This window comes from Podarcis tiliguerta (genome assembly GCF_965153285.1).
Source record: "Podarcis tiliguerta genome assembly, chromosome: 14".
Taxonomy (NCBI): domain Eukaryota; kingdom Metazoa; phylum Chordata; class Lepidosauria; order Squamata; family Lacertidae; genus Podarcis; species Podarcis tiliguerta.
This window is the reverse complement of record NC_139547.1, coordinates 53045596-53069296: the sequence shown is the minus strand read 5'-3', so window position 1 is coordinate 53069296 and position 23701 is coordinate 53045596. Positions and strand designations below refer to the sequence as shown.

Below are 23701 nucleotides of genomic sequence, written 5' to 3'. Positions count from 1 at the left end.
TTTCCTGCCCCACATACAATTTACACTCCCATGAATTTACAGAGGGGGTATTTCTGTCAATAATCCTCTGCATCACCCAGCCCAAAAGCACAACTGCGGCTACAGATGTGAAGGCCACATCTTGTGGGGTGGGGAACCACATAAAAATTGGGCTGTAAAATGTGTTTCCCAATTTTTCAATCCCAATTTTCCAGAAAATCATTGATTCCCCACCCCCGGGAGGAGATAGTGGCACTCTGCACATGTGTAATGGTACACTTTCCTAAGTAAGTGCTATACAAGTCCTACTGCAATGAAAACGTCGAGGTTAAAAATTGCCGCCGTCCCAAATCACACATTGCCAGTACCCATGAGAGTAGCATTTCTTATTTAATTTGAAACCTGCGGTTCTAATTGAAATGGATATTGATGGCAAGAGATGGCAAGTGTGAGTGGATAAACTGTTACAGGGAAATTGGATGGGAGAGGCTGAGATACCGCCCCCCCCCCCCAGCCTTGCCTCACCAGTAAACAATTTGGGTGGCTGGTTACCAGTGGGGGTGGGCTCTGGCTGTGTCTGCTGAAAGTCCCAGGCAGGATCTGGAGCGAAAGCCCCCGCCCCTTGCCCTGCCCAGGTGAGCAGCTGGCAGGAGGTCTGCAGACCCGAAGGAGGCACCCATCACATCTCCCGGTGCCCGCATGGGGCAGATGCACTCCGGTTGTGCCGAGGTCTTTCTGCAGACATTTTTTTAAAACCTGGGAGGGAAGGAAGAAGTGAAGTTTGGGGCCCAGAGCAAGACAAGGGAGGCAGCCTCCCTTGTGACTCTTTGATCTGCCAGCCTCGAGGGGAGGGGCAGAGCGACTTTGTTCTCTGCTGGTGGTGGTGGGGAGCCCTGTGACCAATGCCCTCTGCCAGCCTTTCCTGGAGCAGCTGCTGCCCCCTGCTGGCCAGTTCTGGGGAGCCACAAACCCACATTGTTGTTGTTTAGTCGTGTCCGACTCTTCGTGACCCCATACACCAGAGCACGCCAGGCCCTCCTGTCTTCCGCTGCCTCCCAGGGTTTGGTCAAACTCATGCTGGTAGCTTCGAGAACACTATCCAACCATCTCATCCTCTGTCGTCCCCTTCTCCTTGCGCCCTCCATCTTTCCCAACATCAGGGTCTTTTCCAGGGAGTCTTCTCTTCTCATGAGGTGGCCAAAGTATTAGAGCCTCAGCTTCAGGATCTGTCCTTCCAGTGAGCACTCAGGGCTGATTTCCTTAAGAATGGATGCGTTTGATCTTCTTGCAGTCCATGGGACTCTCAAGAGTCTCTTCCAGCACCAGAATTCAAAAGCGTCAATTCTTCAGCGATCAGCCTTCTTTATGGTCCAGCTCTCACTTCCATACATGCCTACTGGGAAAACCATAGCTTTTACTATACGGACCTTTGTTGGCAAGGTGATGTCTCTGCTTTTTAAGATGCTGTCTAGGTTTGTCATTACTTTTCTCCCACATAATTGGTTTTAAAAACCTCCACTGAGAGTCCAATCTGCACATTTCCTTTCCTGATGCCCAGCGGGACCATCCTGTAGTGCAACAGCTGGCGCAGGGCGGGGCCTGATCCAGAGTGGTGCAGCTGCTCCAGCTTCTCTCTCTCTTTTTGAAAATATTTTTATTAGGAATTTAAATACAACATATTAGCTTACAACGTATCATCCTTAGTCCCCCCCCATAAAACACCCCCTCCCCTCCCCCCCAGACTTCCCTCAGTTCCAATCTCTGGTTTCTCTATAGATGCTATTCTCTGCATGTTACAAAATTGTATAAATCCTTAATTTATTTGACTAGTTATTATCAATAAAGAGTTTGTGAGTGTTTATTCAAAGCCTGCCAAGGAGTCCAGTTCACTTTGTTGCTTCTTTAAATACTTTGTAAAAGGTTCCCATTCATCTTTAAAGTCACAGTTGTCCTTGTCTTGCAATTTGCATGTCAGTTTAGCCAGTTCTGCATAGTCCATCAGTTTCTCTTGCCATAGTTCTTTGGTCGGGATTTCCTCATTCTTCCATCCTTGTGCTATTAAGACTTGCGCCGCCATTGTCGCGTACATGAAGGTATTTTTCAACTTCCTTGGCGGGTCTTTCCCTACAATCCCTAACAGAAATGCTTCAGGTTTCTTAGCAAATGTTAGATGGAACATTTTCTTCAATTCATTGTATATCATTTCCCAATTTTTTAAAATTTCATTACAATCCCACCACATATGGTAAAATGTCCCCTCCTTTCCCTTTCTCTCTCTCTCTCTCTCTGATATACCACCAGGTTGAGGAGCCCCTCGAAGCATCCTCCTCCCCGCTCCCCAATTGACAAGAGTGGCCCCTCCCTGGCCACTCGCCATGCATTCCCTCGACGAGCCGCTGGACCTCAAGCTGAGCATCTCCAAGCTCCAGGCGGCACAAGCCAAGGGCGACCAGACCCTGGGCGGCTCCAGGCCCCGATCCTTCCGCCAGGACTTCCGGATCCGGGAGGACAGCAGCCCCGACTCGCCTCATTCCCCACTCGACGGTGAGTGGCCAAGGGGTGGGGGGCGGATGCGAAGGGAGGCTCTGCTGGAGTCGTGGAACTGGGGCGGGGCAGGGGGGTGCAGGGAGGAGCTTCTTCATTGCATCTCTCCCCCTCCTTTGCAGGCCTCCAGTTGCACCCCAAATGCCACGACAAGAGGGACACCCGCTTCTCCTCGCCCCCCACCATCGACCTGAGCCTCTCGCCTCCTCCTCCTCCCGGCTTGGACTCCCCCGGCGGGGGCCGCGCCTCGCTCTCCCCCGACAGGCAAAGTGGCGGGGAGTTGGTGAGCTCCTCCGCCCTGCGGGTGAGTTGCTGGGGGCAGAGGAGGTTGCTGTGCCCCAGGGTCCTGCGCAAGGGATGTGTCCCCTATTCTGGCCCATGTAGGACCACTCTGGATAGTTAGCCTTGGTGAAGACTTGACGTTTTCATCTCCCAAAAAGTTTTTGATTTGAGTTACCATTAATGTTGTATTTTAATCTTGTTTTTAAGTTGTATGTCAATCAATCTGTTTTTATATTGGGTGTTAGCTGCCCTGAGCCTGGTCTAGGCTGGGGAGGGCGGGGTATAAATAAAATTTATTATTATTATTTATTATTATTATTACTACATGGGTGGCAGCCGAGTGGCAAAAATGTTCTGGCACCTTCCCTGGCAGCAACCCAGTGAGGCAGCTGAATGGGAGGCAAGGCAACTCTCAAGGACCAGAGCATGCGGAACTCCAGCCCACTGAGAGGAAGCCAGACTCTGGCTGAGCTGGGAGGTCGGGGGTTGGGCTAGATGACCCATGGGGTCCCATCCAACTCTGCAGTTCTATGGGTCTCCTGCAGGGGTGGGTGGGCATCCTCTCAAGGGGCAGATGGGATAGATGGGGAGGGGGAGCCTCCTGCCTTGCCCACCTTTGCCATTCCTCGCCAAAATAGGAACCTGCAACCTGTCACGTAAAGTAATTGTTGTTATATTTAAATATTTATATGCCACCCATCTGACTGGGTTTCCCCAGCCACTCTGGGCAGCTTCCAACCAATTAAAACATCAAGCACAGTAAAACATCAAACATTAAAAACTGCCCTAAACAGGGCTGCCCTCAGAAGTCTTCTAAAATTCAGTTAGTTGTTTATTTCCTTGACATCTGATGGGAGGGCGCCACCACCGAGAAGGCCTCTGCCTGGTTCCCTGTAACCTCACTTCTCGCAGGGAGGGAACCGCCAGAAGGCACTCAGAGCTGGACCCCCGTGTCCGGGCAGAATGATGGGGGTGGAGACGCTCCTTCAGTAGGGCCCCTTCAGGTATACTGGACCGAGGCCATTTAGGGCTTTCAAGGTCAGCACCAATACTTTGAATTGTGCTCAGAAACGTACTAGGAGCCAATGTAGGTCTTTCAGGACCGGTCTCGGCAGCCTCTCCCAGTCACCAGTCTAACTGCTGCATTCTGGATTAGTTGTAGTTTCTGGGTCACCTTCAAAGGTATCTCCACGCAGAGTGCATGGCAGTAGTCCAAGCGGGAGATAACTAGAGCATGCACCACTCTGGTGAGACAGTCTGTGGACAGGTAGGGTCTCATCCTGCATACAAAATGGAGCTGGTACACAGCTGCCCTGGACACATCATTGACCTGCACATCCATGGACAGCTGTGAGTCCAAAATGACTCCCAGGCTGCACCCCTGGTCCTTCAGGGGCACAGTTACCCCATTCAGGACCAGGCCAGGGAGTCCTCCATACCTGCCCGCCCCCTGTCCCCCAAAAACAGTACTTCTGTCTTGTCAGGATTCCTCCTCAATCCATTGACTGCCATCCCAGCATTCCCAGGCTTTGTGAGCCAGACCATCAAGCCCTCTGCATTGCCAGAAAAATGCAGGGGACCATTCTGTTCCTTTCCAACCGCCCCCCCTCTCGTCCCCCCAGGACCTCCAGTCCCTGCGCTACATCGATGGCCTCCGCAGCTCCTTCCAGTTCTTCCTGCCCCTCAACTCGGGGGGTGCCTTGCACCTGCCTGCCTCAGCCTTCCTGGGGGCCCCCAAAGAGAAGCGCCTCTCCCCAGAGATGCAGAAGCAGCTGGTGTGCCGGTGGTCAAAGGTGAGCCGTGCCTTTGGGGTGGGGGCGCCTCTCCCTCCAGGGCCCTGCTGGTCTCTGTCGAGGCTGAAGCCCACCCCCCTCTGCTCCTTCCTTCTCCAGTGCAACCAGCCCTTTGACCTGCTGCAAGACCTCGTGGACCACGTCAACGACTTCCATGTGAAGCCGGAGAAGGACGCCGGCTACTGCTGCCACTGGGAGGGCTGCGCTCGCCACGGAAGGGGCTTCAATGCCAGGTAAGCCAACTGCTCACTGCCCAGGCATCTGGGGAATGGGAGAGAGCCCTGATCCTGCCTCAAGGGGCCTGCAGGCTTCCCAGGGACCATGCGCAGCAGGCAGAGAACAGCATCTCCCGTAGAGCTGTGCTGAGCAGACATCCAGGCAGCTTCTGGCATCACTGGCCGCGGGTGCGAGCTGCAGGCTGACCACGCCTCGGATGGGCACCACATTGGCTACCCGTGGCTCAGAAGAGGGGCGGGCAGCAAAATCCGTCGTGTTTGAGCTCCCCAAATTCGCTTGGCTTGCGCAGAGCACAAGGCTCCCCTTTAAGACTTTGGGAGAATTTTCAAGTCAGGCTGCCCATTTTGGTTGGCATGGGGCTGGGGGTGGAAAGCCCTTCATTAACCCCGTGGTTCTTGGATGGTGGCTCTCCAGGGCCAGGCTGCTGCCAGCAGTGCCCCTTCCCTCCAGGACAGCCTTTGGGAACTTTCCAAAGAATGGTGGAAGCCGCCTTGGTTTGGGGCCTCCTGCTTAGAGGACGCTCTCTCTCTCTTCCCCTCTGGCAGCCCTCTGGCTGTGGGGAGGGACACGGAGCCTCGGGAGTGGCCAAGCAGAGGGTGGGAAGCCCGGGGCACCTCCCTGCTTTGTTTGGCTCTGGACTCGCCCCAGCAGTCTGCAGCGCCAACAGTCGGGGTGACCATGGCAGCTGCAGATTCTTTGCCCCTGTTGAAAGCACTCTGGGAAGAAGTCTCTGCTCCCCTCCTCCTCCTCCCCCCATCTTGATGGGCTCCTTCCTTCCCTCCCCAGGTACAAGATGCTGATCCACATCCGCACGCACACCAATGAAAAGCCCCACCGCTGCCCCACCTGCAACAAGAGCTTTTCTCGGCTGGAAAACCTGAAGATCCACAACCGCTCCCACACAGGTGAGTCTTGAGGCCAGGGAGGTGGGCGCACTTTTGCAAGCCCCTCGGGCAGAATCCAGGTGTCCCTTCTGAGCAGAGCAGCTGCCTTGCAGGGGACAGACGGGCGACAAAGCTTTCCAGGAAGATTGGGAAAGTTCACGGAGGAGGAGAGGGCTATGGAAGACTATGAGCTGCAGCAACTATGCTTCTGAATATCAGTTGCTGGAAACCACAGGAGGGGAGAGTTGCTCTCTTGCTCCAATCCGGATTGCTGGCTTCCCACAGGCACCTGGGTGGCCACTGGGAGAAGAGCCCTACTCTCATGTTCCTATAGAATCCTAGAAGTGAGGCAGGGGGCGGGACCCCCATCTAGGCCAACCTCCTGCAATGCAGAATTATGTTCCTAAACCTCTGACTTCCAAGTCTCCCTGCCCTCTTTCCTTGGGAGAATCTGAGATGCTGGTGGCTGTCAACTAGAGTCTGCCATCTATAGTTTGGAGTGTGCCACAGTTTGGAGCAGAGCTTTCCAGACTTTTAATGTTGGTGACACGCTTTGTAGACGTGCATCATTTTGCGGCACAGCAATTCAGTTTTACAGTCAAACCTTGGTTCTCGAACAGCTCCGTTTTGGAATGTTTCGGCTCCCGAACGCCGAAAACCTGGAAGTAAATGCTTTTTTTGGAACCCAAATAGATGAGTACAATAAGTTGCGTCTCGGAAGTTGAACGGGCTTCTGGAACGGATTATGTCTGACATCTGAGGTTTGACTGTACTAGAAAACTGGAGGTTAAACCCCTTTCCAGCCCTGGGAGGAGTGTGAGGAGCGTTAGTGTGACACACCTAAACTCTGCAACCAACACACTAACATGTCACAACACACAGTTTGGAAAGCTCTAGTTTAGAGTGCCTTCTGGGCATCTATTGAAGGATGAAGGGGGCACAAAACGATGGCCTCGCCAAGCTCCATCCTGGCACCTTCAGTTGTGCTCCAGAGGCCGACAGCAGGTGCAAATTTCGACTGCTGTTTTCAAGGAGGCCTTTCCCTTACTATTCCGTGTGTCCCTCCTCCCCCCGCAGGCGAGAAGCCCTACATCTGCCCCTACGAAGGCTGCAGCAAGCGCTACTCCAACTCGAGCGACCGCTTCAAGCACACCCGCACGCACTACGTGGACAAGCCCTACTACTGCAAGATGCCCGGCTGCCACAAGCGCTACACCGACCCCAGCTCCCTGCGCAAGCACATCAAGGCGCACGGCCACTTCATCTCGCATGAGCAGCAGGAGCTGCTGCAGCTGCAGCCGGCCCCCAAGCCCTCCCTGGCGGCCCCCGCGGACGTGCCTTACCTCAATGGGGCGCAGATCATCATCCCCAACCCCGCCGCCCTCTTCGGCAGCCACGGCCTGCCCCTCCCGCTGGCCCCCGCCCCACTGGACCTCAGCGCCCTGGCCTGCGGGGGGCTGGCCGGCCTCCACAGCCCCGTCCTGGCGCCCCTCAACCTGGCCAAGAACCCCCTCCTCGCCTCGCCCTTCGCTGCCAGCAGCCTGGGGCTGCCCGTCGTCTCCTTGCTGGCGGGGGCCGCCTCCGCCAAGGCCCTGCCCGAGAGGAGCGCAGCGCGGCCCGGCAAAGGCGGCGGGGGTGGGCAGGGGGCGCCGCAGAGCTGCAAGGAAGCCAGCGGGAGGACTGAGCGGGGCCGGGGGGGCGCAGAGGGCCTCTCGCTGCTGCCTGCGGGGGGTGCCCTAGACCTCTCCACCGGCATGAACTCGGCGGGCAGCTCGGACGGCCTGCCCCCCGGCTGGGTGGTGATCCCCACAGGCTCCGTGTTGCTAAAGCAGGCCGTGGTGAACTGAAGGGGGGTGGCGACCCACACCGTGGATGGGGTGGGGGGAATCTGGGACCGGCCGTGGCCAGCAGAGGACCCCAGGCAGCCCTGGAATTGCTTCTGGCCTGCACCGAAAGGTGCCCCCCTCTCTTCCCCCACCCACCCACCAGACACACACACACCCCATCTCTTCCCCCCACCCCGCTATGGCTGCTGGGGCCGGCCAATCCCCTCGGCTTCCTGGACACCCACGACGGAGGAGCCTGGCTCTCCTGAACAAAGCAATAAGCAGCATTTCCCTGAGCAGCAGCCGTGACTCCCCCTTCTGCCCCCCAGCTACCTCCACACAGGCATTGCGGGGGTGGTCTAGAGGACCCCTTGGGGTCCCTGCAGCGGGTCCAGGGCCTTCGCCCTCTCTGCATACAGAAAAGGAGGGCGCTGGCTCTTTCTCTCTCCATCTCACGCCAGAGCGCCTCTTAGCGCCCCCCGACATGCTGGCTTCTCTGCTGCCACCCCCTCCACACCCCCCCTGGTCTACTGGCCTCCCCTCTGTGCCTGTTGGCTCGGGGGTCTTCCGCTTCCAGCACTTGGCTGCTGTTCAGGGAAGGAGAGCCCCCACCCAGCTGAGATTTGAGGAGCTCCCCGTCCCCCAGGGTTGAGCTGCCTCCATCTCTCTTACTGAACAAAAGCAGCCAGGCCTTTCCCTGGCCCAGCCCCCCAACTGACAAGGCACACCCAACGGCTGTGCCGCTCACCAGCCCTTCTTCTGCCTCCCCCCCCCAACTGACGTGGAGGAACTGAAATATTCACTTCCCCCTATTAGCCGTTCCGGACGTTTCAAAGCTGACCTGCAAATCTCCCGGCCTGGGATGGCCTTGCGTGGGAACAGCAGCTGACAAGCCTTCCTTGGTTCTTCTCCCACCCGAAAGACAGCCCCTGCCCCCCCCCAGCAGGCAAGGACATCTCTCCCATCAATTTCCTCTGGCCAAGATCCGTGTCGATAGATGGGGCCCAGAAGGAGCAGGGAGGTTGGCTGGTCTGTGTTTCCTCCAGGAAAAGCCCTCTGGAGGCACAGCTTGCCCCCAAGGCAAGGGGTCCAGGGAGCCCCCTCCCCCCCTTGGAGACAGGAGGGATTGGGAAGGCCCCAGGATCTGAGGATCAGGACCGGGCACCAATGCAGGGGAGAAGAGCAGAGGCCAGGAGAGATGGATGCTGCATCTCACCTGCAGCAAAGGCTGCCGCGTCCTTTAATGCCCCCGTCTCCACCTGCAGAATGGGTCTGTCATCAAACTGCCCCACCCAACAGGGCTGTTGCAAGGATTGCTCAGGCAATATACCTGCTTTGTGGGGGGGGGGGGGCAGGAGGCCACGCAGTCCCCAATTGGGTCTGGCAGTGGGATGGGGCCAATATTAGCAGCACAAACCTGTCCTATTGGCAAAAGAGTCAATAGGAGCAAGACCTGAGGGTCGCCAGTCTCACCCATTGGCTGAGGCTGGGGCAGGGGCCTGACTCACAGGGCCAGAAGGGGGTCTTCTGTAGAGGCTGGAGGGACCCACTGCAAATGGGGCACTGCTCCAGCCCCGACTGGGGCAGCTGTGAAAGCCACACTTATTCCTGTCTGTGCTTCTTGGTTTCTGAAGGGGGGGGGACATCCTTGCCGCCAGTCCCAGCAGCAGCAGCAGCAGGAAGGCCCCCTGCTTCTCCCCCCAAGCGCCCGCTTCTTTGCTGAAGGAGCCTGCTTCACCTCGACTGCCCTCCTCAATTTGGAGGGGTCCCTCTGCTTTTCGCTCCGGTCTCCCCATACAAGGGGGTCCCCACATACCTCTCTCTGCGCCGCTGTTTCAGCGGGACCCCTGCTCTGGGCTTCCACACAGGCAGGCTCCCTGGGCCTGCTGCTGCTGCCCCTTCTTCTGACGCACCCCCCCCCCCGCAGGTGCTGGCAGGGGGGAGGCCCTGTACCAGGCCCTCCTAGCGCTGCACGGGGCGCCTGGGACCACGCACTGCCGCTCAGCCGAGGGGAGCTGGCCTCCCAGCCACGCAGTGGAAGAAGGCTGAGCACAGGGCCAGACATGCGCAGAGCCCCACGCGCCCCGGGGCCTGATCCTGACGCAGCACGCCTTGCTGACTGACCAGGCCTGCGAGCCGGTGAACGTGTCCATTTCCTTCCCCGTCGTCTGTTGTCGCTCACTCCAGGCCGCCAGTATTTTAAGCCGTTTCTAAGTGCCTTTCGATTGTAGTTTCTGTTGGATTTCGCCCCGCCCCTCTTGCCTCCATCACTGTTAGCGTAGTTGACGACAGGAAGAGATAAGCTACGACCCAGGCCTCTGCGACAAGAGGATGGCTACTATGACGGAAATAATAAAAGTGGATCTTGACACTTTGCCCGGCGCTGCCTGCTGTCTGTCTCCTGGGGAGGGTGGGGCAGGAGGACGGGAACCACACCGAAATAGACGTCTGTACACACACCAGGGTTTCCCAAACGTGGGTCTCCCGCAGTTGTGGGACTACAATTCCCATCATCCGTGGCTAGCAGCACAAGTTGTCCGGGATGATGGGAACTGTGGTCCAAAACAGCTGGCGTTCAATGTTGGAGTGCATTTGTGAGTCTGTGTGCAGACCAGGGGTTTCCCAAACGTGGGTCTCCGGCTGTTTTTGGACCACAGTTCCCATCATCCCTGAACACTTGTGCTGCTAGCCAAGCATGATGGGAATTGTAGTCCCACAACTGTCGGAGACCCACGTTTGGGAAACCCTGGTCTGCACACAGTCTCACAAATGCACTCCAACATTGAACGCCCATGCAAATGCACACCAACACACACACACACACAGCTGGGCTCTGCATGCTCAGCCAAACCAAAACTCTGGCACTGAAGGTACAGCAGATCCTGCCTCCTGGAGCAGCACATGGCTTCCTGCCTCTGCCGACCTCAGGGAAGGCCAGGAGCGCATGGGAAGATGCTTCCTGACACAGAAGCCAGGCCCTGGCCACATCTAGCTGGGAACTGTCTGCATCAGGGATAAGGAACCTGTGCTGCCCCAAAAAGCTCCCGGACTCCCAGCACCCTCAGCGGCCAGGTGTGATTGCGCCTGGAGCTCCCCTACCTGCCAGCAGCTGCCCAAGGTTTCAGGAGAAGGCCCTTTCCCAGTTCTGCCAGGGCAGGCCAGGGATGGAGCCTGGGGCCTTCTGCCTGCGAGGAGTTGCGGGAGCAAAGTGGGGCGTTGGGATGAGCTGCCTAGGAATTGCCTGCAGGCTCCCACAGGCTGTTCCGCATGCTTCGGATGCAGCAGCAACTGCAGAACCTAGCACAGGGGTCGGCAAACTTGCCGCGCCTCGGCCCGGTGTCTCCAGCGCCGATTGTGCAGAGGGCAAGGGAGCACATACGCGTGCGCACATGCTATTTCCGGCGCACTTCCAGGTCGGAGGAGCACTGGAAATAGCTTGTGTGCATGTGCGCGGGCCTCCTCCGACCCAGATGTGCACTGGAAATAAGGCTTGCGCATGTGCAAATAACACTTAACGCATGTGCACCAGCTATTTCCGGTGCTCCTCCGACCCGGAAGTGGGCAGCCGTGCAGCGCAGTGCCGGTAAGAGCGGGCGCCGGGGGTTGCCACGGGCCGGATAAAAGAGTCCCTCAGGCTTAAGTTTGGGGGCCCCTGACTTAGCAGCTGGGTGATGACTGCAGTCGGTCCACAGGCTGGGCTGCTGCTCACAGAGCAACAAGCTGCCTGGGCAAATGCCTCTCTGAAAGCTTTGGGAAGCAGATTGCAGGTTTCTTGCTTGGCCAAAGAAGGAACTCCTGGGAAGGAGGGACGCTCCAGCCCCTGCCGTGGGTCCCATCCTGGTGCTGCATTCTGCACTCCCCCCCCCCCAGTCACCCCCTGGCAACAGACTGCGAGGCCGAGAGCAGCAAGCTACACAAGGGCAATTTATTGGCTAGCTATACTTTAGACGGGGAGGCCGGTGGGAATGGGCTCTGCTACGTGTCTGGCTTGCGCTCTGCGTCTTGTTCTCGCCGCTGCTGCGACTGGATCCGCAGCTCCTCGTCCAGGCGCTCCTTGGCTCTCACCACCTGCAGGGCACAGACTTGGCACTCAGTAGCTGCTGCTGCTGCTCCAAACAGACGGCAGGAGGCCAACACACACAGAGGGCGAGGGCAGTGGCTGTGCCAAGGGCATCCGCCAGAGGGCTTTCAAAACAGCTCAGGAGCAAGCAAGGAAAAGGGGGGCGGGGGTGGAGGAGGAAATCTCGGCTTTGAGGCCTCTGATCTCTGGGAACCCCAAGGAAATGAGGGGGCTTGGCTAGAAGGAAGTGGGCACAGGGCAGAGGTCACTCAGGTTGACACTCGGGACACATTGCATTTTATGTATTTTGGGTAAGTTTGGATCTTTTCAAAGGATGCTCAGCTTGCCAATGAACTACACGAAAGGGAGGAAAGCCTCTTAATTGCATCCCTTCCACCTAAGGGACTGCCAGCCCTGAAAGCACAATTTTATTGTATTATTATAGATGATAATAATCCCTGACAGGGACTCATGGCAGCTTACAGATAAAACAAGAACAGCTAAAAACATAGGGGGAAATCACAATCATTAAAAACAATAAACGTTAATAAAAATATATGGATAGGATCTATTAAAAACATACAAACTTCTAAGTGTGAGGCGAATGTGCAGTTTCCTGTGGCTTCCTGGGGGGAGGGGGCACGAGCACAGTTCCACCTCCCCAACTCACCTTGGACTGCAGGTAGAAAGAACCCCCCACGGATTTGTCGTTCACCTTGAATAAATGCTCGTAGTTCTGCCAAGGAAAAGCAAACAATACGCACATGACCAAACTGCCCGGCGGCACAATTAATTGCCCCGTCCCTGCCATGATCTGGGGAAACCAGTGGACCAAGGGAAGTAGGAGAGCGGCCCGGCTGGACCGGAAGGAAAGGGCCAGTGTTCTGCTCCCCTCGCTGGCTGGCCAGAGGCCTCCGGAGAGCCCGCAAACAAGCCACCCCCTGCCCCCGCCATGCACGCCACCCCCTGGTCTCTGCAGGTGGAGGTACCACTTAACTGTCATGGCTAATAAGCATGGATGGCCATTGCCTCCTCTTTGAGTTTTAATTAATACCTTTTGAAGCTATCTAAGCCATGGGGGTGACTTGTGGCAGGGAGTTCCACTGATCCACAGCCCTTCTTGATGTTGCTGGACTCGGGCTCCCATCAGTTGCAGCCATCCTGGCCAGGGATGGAGTAGGGCTTAAGAGTGTCAGGCAGGGACCTGGGAGACCACGGTTTGAATCCCCGTTCGGGCCACGGAAGCCTCCTGGGTGACTTTGGGCCAAGCTAATGCCTCTCAGCCCAACCCACCTCACAGGGTTGATGCGAGGACTAAATGGGGGTGGGGGTGGGGAGATCCATGCAGGCCACCTCTGGCTCCTTGGAATAAAAATGCTGGCATATAAATTCAAGGAATAAACAAGCAACATCTGCAGGAAGGCTGCATGGGTCAGTTGTGAAGAGACTCAGCTTTGGGATCAGCCACTAAGTTCTCGCCCTATGAGAAATACTGCTTCCCGGGGGACCCAAAGGAATATGAATGCCCACATGGGGGAAGGCTGGAACTGGGTGGCAGAGCGGCTGCCTTTCACGGTCCCTGGTTCAGTCTCACTGGCATCTCCAGGTCGGGCTGGGAGAGACTCCGGCCTGAAATCCTGGAGAGCCGCTGTGGCCTGTCAGTGGGACAGATTCATAGAATTGTAGAGTTGGGAGCCGACCCCCTTGCGATGCATGAATCGTTCTGCTCAATGTGGTGCTCAAACCCACAACCCTCAGATTAAAATCTGTCTCATGCTCTACTGACTCTGAGCTCGGTGGACCAATGATCTGACTTGGTATAAATTATTATTATTATTATTATTATTATTATTATTATTATTATTATTATTATTTATTCTTCATACCCTGCCCATCTGGCTGGGTTTCCACAGCCACCCAGGGCGGCTCCGAACAGAATATTATTATTAATAATAAAGCAATCAAACATCAAAAACTTCCCTAAAGAGGGCTGACTTCAGAAGTCTTCTAAAAGTCAGATAGCTGTTTATTTCCTTGACATCTGATGAGAGGGCGTTCCACAGGGTGGGCGCCGCCACTGAGAAGGCCCTCTGCCTGGTTCCCTGTAGCTTGGCTTCTCGCAGGGAGGGAACAGCCAGAAGGCCCTGAGAGCTGGACCTCAGCGTCCGGGCAGAACGATGAGGGTGGAGACGCTCCTTCAGGTGTACTGGGCTGAGGCCATTTAGGGCTTTCAAGGTCAGCACAAACACTTTGAATTGTGCTCGGAAACATACTGGGAACCAATGCAGGTCTTTCAGGACCAGTGTTATGTGGTCTCGGCAGCCACTCCCAAGTCCCCAGTCTAGCTGCCACATTTTGGATTAGTTGTAGTTTCCGAGTCACCTTCAAAGGTAGCCCCACGTAGAGCACATTGCAGTAGAACAGTTTCCTGTATCTCTATACAAAAGCTCTGAAAGCAGAATTGTGGGTCTCAATCACCAAGGAATGAGCCTTGAGCTCTCCCCAACAAGCCTGAAAAGTTGGTATTTACCTTCTGAATGTCCTCTGGGTTGAGCTTGCCGACGTTGAGGATCTGCTGTGCCTCCTGCAGGCTGAGGCCAGAGATGCTGGAGGCTGCTTCCGACTGAGGCCCTGAGCGCCCTCGCGCGTCTGCCGCTGCTTGGCTGGCTGCTTGGAAAGAGGGCCTCGGTTACCCTCTTGGTTCCCCCACTCTGGACAGCGGGGCTGGCAGTGCTCATGACGCAAACGGGCTCAGGGTGGCCTTGCCAGCTGGGCTGTCCTTGGGAGGCACCCAGCCCAGGGTCACAAGGCTGGCGTTGGCTGGTCCAGAACTTGGAGACGTCAGTGACAGCTACCTGGGACCCCCACAGGGAAAGCAACGGGCCACATTGCGCCAGGTCAACGGAGCACGGGAAGGCCCTGTGAGCAAAGAGGCAGCCCACAGCGTCTCCCCCCCCCCCCAAACAAGCAAGCATGGCAGAGGAGAAGGGGCAACCACATGGCACTTGTTGCAGGAATTTATGTATAGGTTTGGGGGGTTTGCCCCTCCAGCAGATATCATGCACATGCAGCCCACTACCAAAATCAGCACAATCACTTTTGTGACTTTTGTGACTTGTCCCTACAAAACACTTCATCACAGTTTCTTCCTATCTATTCAAAGGGCCTCTGTTGCACGATACCAAATGTAACAATTCACTGATCAATGTATCTATGTACTGGCTCACTGGGAAAACTTCAGAAATTCATATAGACATGTGAGCTCAGCTACTCAGCAGCCCCTCTGCCTGAGTGATAATCCCTGGCATCCTGATACCTGAGTGCCAGACAGGTAGCCCTTCCAGAAATAACAAACCCAGATGAAGACAAAAGGGTGGGATGAACTTGGCTGGGAAACAGGGAAATGAAAAGATCTCTTTTGTTCCACTTGATGGGTGTTTGGTGGAGGGCAAGGGGAACCATGGGGCAGGGTCCAGGATGCTCAGATTCCTGCTACCGGACCTCCCCTTTCAGGATGTAACCTTGACGTAGTTTGAGGGAGTGTAACATGGGGATTAGCAGTTAATAAAAGTTTGGGGGCTCTTTTGTTCGGGGCTTCCATCTCGTTCCACCTGGTGGCAGGTGGGAGTCCTGTTGCGACGGTCTTCAATCAAGACCAAGCCTCCTGGCTGCTGTTTGGCTCTGCTATTCCTGGCTGGTGTCCTTGTTTTTTGTCCAAGGGAGCCCTCAGATTTCTCTTAACACACTTAACACACTCACCTGCGAACTCCTGCCGCAGCGCCCGGGCAAAGGCTCTGCCCACCACCTGCACCCCCACGAGGACGATCTGCGCCAGGTACTTGGCCTGCCAAGGGAAGAGTCACCAGGGTCAGGCCATTCGCCAGGCAGTTGCCACCCCTTCATGCTCTGTTGGTGTGTCGCTCACTTGACCAGGTTGCTCCTGCCCTTGGGAACCAGCCCCCTTCGGTGCTCGGGTGGCAATGGCCGCCAAGCTCCCTGGGTCTCTGTTCAGGGGGCAGCGCAAGGCCCACCCCAACCCCGAAGGGGGATGCCAGGAAGCCGCGGGAAGGGGGGCGCTTAGTGGGGACCTGAAGTTCTCTCTGGGGAGGGGGTCTTTAGGGTGGGGGTGGGCCCAGAGGAAGAGGCCCTAGGCGGGGGGGGGGGAGAGGAGACCCCGGATGCTGGAGACTTTGCTCAGCCCTGGCCAGGGAAGCGAGGAAGGAAGGGGGGACTGAGGGCGAAGGAGGCAGGTGGGCTCACGCTCCACGCACATCACACAACCTCAGGACCGTGGAGCTGGAAGGGACTCCGGAGGTCATCTAGTCCAGCCCCCTGCCACATTTCCGCCCCACGTGGGGCTCGAACCCGCGACCCCGGGGTCCAGAGACTCGAGAGGCGCCAAGTCTCTCTCTGGGCAACGGGAAACAAATGGAATTAACAGAAGCAAAACGGAGGCGGCGTGGTGGGTGGGGAGGGCAAAGGGAGCCTCGGACGCCTGGGTCCCTTCCTGGGGCTCCGAGGGACAGGGCGGGGCCAGGGGGGCCACGAGGGTCCCCTCCGTGTGGGGCTGAGCGGGGGGGGGCGCACTGCTCGGACGCCTGGGTCCCTTTCCCGAGGGGGGGCGGGCGAGGGGCTCCCGGACCCCCTCCCTCCCCCCCCCCCGACTCACCATGCCTCTCCCCCCTCCTTCCCTCCTCCCTCCTCGGGCGGCCCAAGGGCGAGATGATCCGGCGGCTCCGGGGAAGGAGGGCACCATAGAGACGAGCCGGGCCGGATGGAGAGGCCTCTTCCGCCTTCGCGACCGGAAGCGGACCCCGTAGCGGCCTTGGGGCCTAGAGCGCCGCCCCGGGGTCGAGGGCGGCCCCTGGCGGCCGGGAGGCGCGCGCAATGCCGGGATCCCCGCCGAGTTGGAAGGAAGGGGCACTTAGTGGCCATCTAGTCCAGCCCCTCGATGCAGGAGCCGCGGCCAAAGCATGCCTGGCAGGCGGCCTCTTTCTGAAAGCCTCCCGCGAAGGAGAGTCCGCCCCCCACACCGTATGAGGAGCTGGAGTCATGGAAGTGCGGACTTGGGAGGGGCACCCAGAGACCATCTAGTCCAGCCCCCGGCAATGTAGGCAGCGGGGACGGGGTGAAGCGGAGCCTGCACGCCCGGCTGTTAAAAGCACAGGAGCAGAGGGTGGGAATGTAAAAAAGTCCAAAACGTCTGGGAAATGATATATAATGAGATGAAAAAGATGTTGAAATTTACATTTATTAAGAAACCAGAAGCATTTTTGCTTGGCGTTGTAGGAGATGATATTAATAGACAGGACTGTAAGCTGTTTTTATATGCAGTGACGGCAGCAAGAATATTATTGGCACAAAAATGGAAGCAAGAAGAATTACCGACGATAGAAGAATGGCGGATGAAATTCATGGACTATGCAGAACTGGATAAATTAACAGAAAGGATTCGAAACCTGCGGGACCAGAGATTCTTAGAAGACTGGAGTAAATATACAAACTATTTGAAAAGTAATTGTAATGAATGGAATACGCTAGTAGGATTGCAAGAAGATCTGTAAGGAGGATTACTTGAAATATTGCAAGAAAGACTATGAGGAGAACTATTAGTTAATGATAATTAAGAGTAATAGAGAAATTAAGAAATGTAGAATAAGTGATAAAGAACGGAAAATCATCAGAGGTTGTTGATGGAAGTCTAAAATATTGTATAAGCCAAGGAGTTATGTTGAATGATTGTTGAAAATGACTTGTAAAAAATCTCAAAAAAAGTATGATAAAAAAGAAAATAATAAGAATAAGGTGGCAACTCTGCCGGTGGCGCCAGACTAGCCGGCACAGCAAAGGGTGGCATTTTCTTCAGGGAACAACGTCCGAGTCTCCGAGGGGCCTGGCTGCAGTCGGAGCAGAGCAGGCAGCCCCGTCCAGCAGTTCAGCGCCCAGTTTCCCACTGCGGCCAGCCAGTCCTTCCTGGGACCTTTCTCTCTCCTCCGCTGGCTGGGCTGCACTGGTGCCCTTTGGGCGGTCATCCCCTCCTCTCGAATTGGGCTTTCCCACCCTCCCCAAGTTCTAGACACCTGGGGCCTTTGCAGGTATTTGCTTACCTTTAAGAAAACAAAATTGTACATGGAACTGCGCAACCAGTCGCAACTGTGTTTCATGGTTTGGGGATTTGGAGTAGGTTGAAAATGTGTGTGTTGCAGCTGGACCCACCAGCCTCCCCCCCCAAGCGCATACCCACAAGGTCAACCAAGGACACAGCTAAAGGAAAAGGCTTTGGGGTGGAATATAGGGGGAAGCTGCCCCGCCCACTTCCGAAGGAGGCTCTGCTTTGTCGTGGGAAAGCCTTTTCTTTTATTATGGTTTTTCCTTTCCTGACTCCTCTAACCACAAGGGCAAATTTTATGTTTAATACGGCTGCTTTGCACTAAAGCAAAAGCAGAAAAAGAGCTGTTTTGATGCAAATGCTGCGCCCTTTGGAACAGGGGTCAGCAAACTTTTTCAGCAGGGGGCCGGTCAACTGTCCCTCAGACCTTGTGGGGGCCCAGACTACCGTATTTTTCGCACCATAGGACGCACCGGACAATAGGACGCACCTTGTTTTAGATGGGGGAGAACAAGAAAAAAAAATTCTCCCCCTCTCTGCCCAGCACCCCTTCAGCGAAGCGGCAGGAGGCGCTGAGCAGAGAGAGGGAGAATTTCCCCCCTCTTGTTTTCCCACTCTAAAACAAGGTGCCGTTTAAGGTGCGTTCAGGCGGCTACCTTGGAAGCCTGGAGAACGAGAGGGGTCAGTGTGCACCGACCCCTCTTGCTCTCCAGGCTTCAGGTTCCTTTCAACCTGCTCTTTGGGGCTGGCGGGGGGAAGCCCACTACCAGCCCCAAAGAGCAGGTCAGGGAGCAGCGGAAAGGCGCAGTGGAGACGCTCCTGCCATAGCTACGCGTCACCTCTCCAGCCGGGAGAGGGTCGCGGGGCTATGGCGTCTTCGCTCCATAGGACGCACACACATTTCCCCTTCATTTCCATAGGACGCACACACATTTCCCCTTCAAGTGCGTCCTATAGAGCGAAAAATACAGTATATTTTGAAAAAAAAAATGAACGAATTCCTATGCCCCACAAATAACCCAGAGATGCATTTGAAATAAAAGGACACATTCTACTCATGTAAAAACACGCTGATTCTTGGACCATCCACAAGCTGGATTGAGAAGGTGATTGGGCTGGATCCGGCCCCCAGGCCTTAGTTTGCCTACACATGCTTTGGAAGGACAGGAGCAAAATGAAAGTTCGGAAAGTACAGACAGGTGAGGACTGTCCCCAGGTGGAGAAAACCCATGCTTACAATGTGCTCCAGTGCACGCGAACTCCTCTTACATGCACAATTATAGTGGATTTAAATCTCTTGTCTGATTATTCCTGGATTCGGATAAATCTGAATTTAATGGGGGCGAAGAGCAGCTGCCAGTTGTTGGAGGAGATCATGGGGCAACCCCAAAAGGAATTGAGGCACGAGGGGCTTCAAACCCACAGAAATCTCCTGCGTGGATGAGCCCAGGATTTGTCACCGGAAAAACCCAGGATTCCCAAGCCCAACTTCTTTCTTGACCTGACCCAGCAGCTTCTGGACTTGGATCATAAGCAAAGCCCTGCTGGATCAGGCCCAAGGGCAGCAGCGCGCAGGGACTAAGGAAGGCAGGCATTTGCTGACATGGAGGAGGAAGTGAGAAGTACAGTGGTGCCCCGCAAGACGAATGCCTCGCAAGACGGAAAACCCGCTAGAATCATAGAATCATAGAGTTGGAAGAGACCACAAGGGCCATCGAGTCCAACCCCCTGCCAAGCAGGAAACACCATCAGAGCACTCCTGACATATGGTTGTCAAGCCTCTGCTTAAAGACCTCCAAAGAAGGAGACTCCACCACACTCCTTGGCAGCAAATTCCACTGTCAAACAGCTCTAACTGTCAGGAAGTTCTTCCTAATGTTTAGGCGGAATCTTCTTTCTTGTAGTTTGGATCCATTGCTCCGTGTCCGCTTCTCTGGAGCAGCAGAAAACAACCTTTCTCCCTCCTCCATGTGACATCCCTTCATATATTTGAACATGGCTATCATATCACCCCTTAACCTCCTCTTCTCCAGGCTAAACATGCCCACCTCCTTTAGCCATTCCTCATAAGGCATCGTTTCCAGGCCTTTGACCATTTTGGTTGCCCTCCTCTGGACACGTTCCAGTTTGTCAGTGTCCTTCTTGAACTGTGGTGCCCAGAACTGGACACAGTACTCCAGGTGAGGTCTGACCAGAGCAGAATACAGTGGCACTATTACTTCCCTTGATCTAGATGCTATACGCCTATTGATGCAGCCCAGAATTGCATTGGCTTTTTTAGCTGCCGCGTCACACTGTTGGCTCATGTCAAGTTTGTGGTCAACCAAGACTCCTAGATCCTTTTCACATGTACTGCTCTCAAGCCAGGTGTCACCCATCTTGTATTTGTGCCTCTCATTTTTTTTGCCCAAGTGCAATACTTTACATTTCTCCCTGTTAAAATTCATCTTGTTTGTTTTGGCCCAGTTCTCTAATCTGTCAAGGTCGTTTTGAAGTGTGATCCTGTCTTCTGGGGTGTTAGCCACCCCTCCCAGTTTGGTGTCATCTGCAAATTTGATCAGGATGCCCTTGAGTCCATCATCCAAGTCGTTGATAAAGATGTTGAATAAGACCGGGCCCAAGGCAGAACCCTGTGGCACCCCACTAGTCACTCTTCTCCAGGATGAAGAGGAACCATTGATGAGCACCCTTTGGGTCCGGCTAGACGAAAGGGTTTTCCGTTTTTCGATGTGCTTTGCAGGACGAATTTCCCTATGGGCTTGCTTCGCAAGACGAAAATGTCTTGCGAGTCTTGAGATTTTTTTCCGCTCCCCACCCCCTTTTTCTAAGCCGCTAACCCGCTAATAGCCTTTTAGCAGCTAATCCGCTAATCCCTTAAGCTTTTAATAGCCGTTAATAGCCGCTAAACCGCTAATAGCGCTAATCCGCTAAGCCGCTAATAGGGTTGCTTCACAAGACGAAAAAACCGCTAGACGAAGAGACTCACGGAACAGATTCTTTTCGTCTTGCGAGGCACCACTGTACTTTTCCCCTGGGAGAGTGGCGCCCCTTTTCCCAGGCACAGAAGCCACAGCCCACCTGCCCGAAAGTCTGCAAGGGAGAACCAGGGTCTGTAAGGCATGTGGGGGCCTCAGGGGGCCTCCAGGGGCCTGTGTGACACCATCACCCGTTCCAGGGTGCAGAAAGGTCTACCCGGCTGGGACGGGTGCTCTCCATCCCTCGGGGGGGGGGGGGAAGAGTCGCTTTGGGCAGAAGGCTGGTGTTTTGAATAACAGACACAAGAGGCAAAAGAGCTGAAATCGACATTCTTTCAAGTTACACTGACAGGGCAGACACAGAAGGCGAGCTTTGCCCAGAGGAAAAGCCTGGCGAGACAATTTGTGGCGCGGTCGTGACGGAAAGACACGCATGCCCTCGTAAAGGCAACCCTAGAGCTGCAGGGGGCAGAAGGAGCCCCCCAAGCAGCCTTCCTCCGCTCCCGAATGCGTTTGGAGACCCCCAAAGCCACACGCCCCTCGTGGATGGGCCCTCCGGAGGGGCTGGGGGCCTGGCAGGCACACAGCAGGTCCAAAGTCGACTGGGCTCAGCAGCCAGAAGTGCCGGTCGGACTGTCAACGTGGAAGCCGAGGCAAACTTCTGCCTGGGGGGGCAGGAAGCGGGGCAGCAGCCCAGACGAAGGAGGGTCCAGGGGGAGGAAGGAAGATTCAGCGGGCAGGATCTCCTTGGCATCTTCGTCGAGGCGTGGGCAGGCGGTGGCCCAACCCAGGGTGGCAGTGTTGGCGCAGAGAGGGGGAAGAGGAGCCTGGAAGTCAGCCTGCTCCTCCCGGGGGGGCCTGAGGTCTGGGCACCCTCCAGTCCACGGAGGAGAGGTTGGTTGCAGGGGGTCATCCAGGCAATAAGGCCACTGCATGCTGTCCCTGGTCGAAGCGTCCGCTGTTAGTCCTACGGAGGAGGAGAGGGAGAGAGAGGAGGGATGGATGGATGGGAGAAGCCAGACTGGCCACTCCTCTGGGGCGTCTCTTGCGCTGGGGGTGCTGGGAAGGGCACCCTTGCCCACAAGACCACCCTTGCCAACTTGGGAGGGGAAGGGACACTGGATATACCCCAGAGGCCACCAGCCCGTTAGAATTCCTGCTCCATGTCTGCAGTCATGGGATTTTTGTCTTTCACATGACGGTGTATGTTTTGACTCCACAAAGTGAGAAGTGACGGAGACAGGATGTTTGTGTTCCTGTGTTCCGTGAAGTGGGACTATTGTCCTTTGCTGTCTGATGCTAGAGAGAGAGGGAGCCATGTTGCAATGCTCTGTGTATGTTTATATGTAGATAAAGTAGATTAGCCAAAATGCTGAGTTGCTGAGGTCTGTTACGCAACTGCACAAACTCTGCAGATCCCTAAGTGTGCCGATGTTTGTTGGCATCGGTCGCTGTGATGTTCGGGCTGAAGAAAGCTTTTGAAGCTCCCGAACGATCGACCAGGAGGCAGGGAACATGCCAGTTGGGCATGTGTCTCTGCCAGAGTCCTACTCGAGTGTAGGACGAGGTCCTGACAGCCCCCCCAGCCCAGCCCTGGGATAGGGAGGGGTAACATGGGCAAAGCTGCAGAGGATCAGATCAGAGTGCTCCCCCTCTCCCCCACAGCACTCCCAGCGGGTGCCTTTTGGACCACAACTCCAGCAGAGCCCTCTGGAGGGTTACAGCGCAGAGCTGGGGGCAGAAGCAGCCCAAAGACACCAGGATGGGCACAGGCGGATGGGCACGGCTCTCTTCCCCTGGGCATGGTGCTTCTGGGGGGCTCCTGCCCAGCTCTTACCCACTCCTCTTCATCCACTCCTTCGAAGGCGTCCTGAGGGAGGGGGTCGTCTCGGTTGCCCAGCTTGGCCACCATGGCATTCAGGAGCTGCAGGGGAGCCAACCGTTGCCAGGATGTGGGCATGAGAAAGGGCTGATGCGTCTGCCACCCGCAAGACTTTCCCCCTCCTCATGGTGCCCCCTCAACACTTCCCTGTGGGGTGTATTTCTACCCCTCCTTTTTCTCCTGAGGAGCTCAAGAGGGCGGCCGTGGGTCTCCTTCTCCCCCTCTAATCCACCCAACCCTGTGAGGAAGGCTCGGCTGAGAGGTCACCTTGCGATCTTTACCACCAAGTGGGGATTTGAGCCCTCGTCTCTCCTAGCCGGACACTAACCACTATGCCACACTGCCTCTCACCCGCTCTGTGGTCTTTAGGATGGGAGATGCAGCTGCTGCTGCTGAGTCTGAGGTGCCTCCCCAGGTTGCATTTGCCTCGCCCCCCCCCCCCAGTGACAAGGCCGTGGGCATCAGGGAGAGCTTGCCAGCCCCCTCCCCTCCTTCCCCTGCCCCCCAAGCCAGAGCTGCCAGCCCCGCAGGGTCCTCACCTCCTCCTTCTTCTGCTCGTCCGACTTCTCCTCCAGGTAGACGGAGGACGGCAGGTATTTCCGGCTGGGAGCCTCCTTCGGGGCTTCGCTCACTGCAGAAGGAGGTGGCATGGCGGGTCAGCGGCTGAAGGGGCCTGGAGGCAGATCGCCAGGGGGCCCTTTCCTCAGCCCCAAACCCACCTGGGGTCTCTCCAACACAGGAAAGGCCTGTGGTTCCTGCACTGGAGGGGGTGGACTAGATGACTCTAGGGGTTCTCTGGGAAGAACTATGGAGAAAGAACTGGAAATTTACAGCCTGTGAAGTATTGAGGGAAAATCTAATCAAGATGTTTTATAGGTGGTACTGAACATCTACCAAAATAGCTAAAATGTATAAGACGAAAACAAATCTGTGCTGGAGGTGTGATAAAACAGAGGGGACACTTATACATGTTTGGTGGACCTGTTAAAAAACCAAAAGCTTCTGGAACACAGTATATGACGAGCTTAAAAAAATGTTTAAGTATTACTTTATGAAAAATACAGAAGCTTTTCTACTAGGGATAATGGACACAGGTAGAACAAGAGAAGATCAGAAAATATTCCTCTATG

At 55.6% G+C, this 23701-nt stretch overlaps 3 protein-coding genes across 4 annotated transcripts in view; 1 reads left to right on the top strand and 2 right to left on the bottom strand.

Moving 5' to 3' along the window:
- GLIS2 (GLIS family zinc finger 2) overlaps positions 1 to 9921 on the top strand; it is a 29439-nt gene extending 19518 nt beyond the window's left edge. The window contains exons 2-7 of the mRNA XM_083413594.1: positions 2281 to 2523; positions 2646 to 2827; positions 4428 to 4598; positions 4698 to 4831; positions 5622 to 5740; positions 6797 to 9921. Coding sequence (XP_083269720.1) covers positions 2355 to 2523; positions 2646 to 2827; positions 4428 to 4598; positions 4698 to 4831; positions 5622 to 5740; positions 6797 to 7566 — 1545 coding nt within the window. The 5' untranslated portion in view covers positions 2281 to 2354 and the 3' untranslated portion in view covers positions 7567 to 9921. The remainder of the gene's footprint in view (positions 1 to 2280; positions 2524 to 2645; positions 2828 to 4427; positions 4599 to 4697; positions 4832 to 5621; positions 5741 to 6796) is intronic.
- Positions 9922 to 11456: 1535 nt separating this feature from the next.
- On the bottom strand, positions 11457 to 16420 carry PAM16 (presequence translocase associated motor 16). 2 transcript variants are annotated; one of them, XM_083413840.1, is made up of 5 exons: positions 16275 to 16420; positions 15365 to 15443; positions 14136 to 14272; positions 12276 to 12341; positions 11457 to 11613 (listed from the first exon to the last, which is right to left on the bottom strand). In XM_083413840.1, exons 1-5 carry the CDS (start codon positions 16359 to 16361, stop codon positions 11521 to 11523), a joined length of 462 nt encoding a protein of 153 aa, XP_083269966.1. In that variant the 5' UTR covers positions 16362 to 16420; the 3' UTR covers positions 11457 to 11520. The 2 variants fall into 2 exon arrangements, with proteins under 2 accessions (XP_083269966.1, XP_083269965.1); XM_083413839.1 differs by having other exon boundaries at positions 15365 to 15449; positions 16275 to 16379.
- A 4588-nt stretch (positions 16421 to 21008) lies between these two features.
- Positions 21009 to 23701, bottom strand: part of LOC310664350 (coronin-7-like) — a 103754-nt gene continuing 101061 nt past the window's right edge. The window contains 3 exon segments of the mRNA XM_083413392.1: positions 21009 to 21656; positions 22527 to 22613; positions 23111 to 23202. Coding sequence (XP_083269518.1) covers positions 21651 to 21656; positions 22527 to 22613; positions 23111 to 23202 — 185 coding nt within the window. The 3' untranslated portion in view covers positions 21009 to 21650.

Coding starts and splice junctions, on each gene's coding strand:
- PAM16 (XM_083413839.1), bottom strand. CDS start 16,361: ATGGTGCCCTCCTTCCCCGGAGCCGCCGGATCATCTCGCCCTTGGGCC. Junction 15,450..16,274: donor AAGGAGGGGGGAGAGGCATG/GTGAGTCGGGGG, acceptor TTCCCTTGGCAG/GCCAAGTACCTGGCGCAGAT. Junction 12,342..14,135: donor ACCCAGAGGACATTCAGAAG/GTAAATACCAAC, acceptor TTTCCTTGGCAG/AACTACGAGCATTTATTCAA.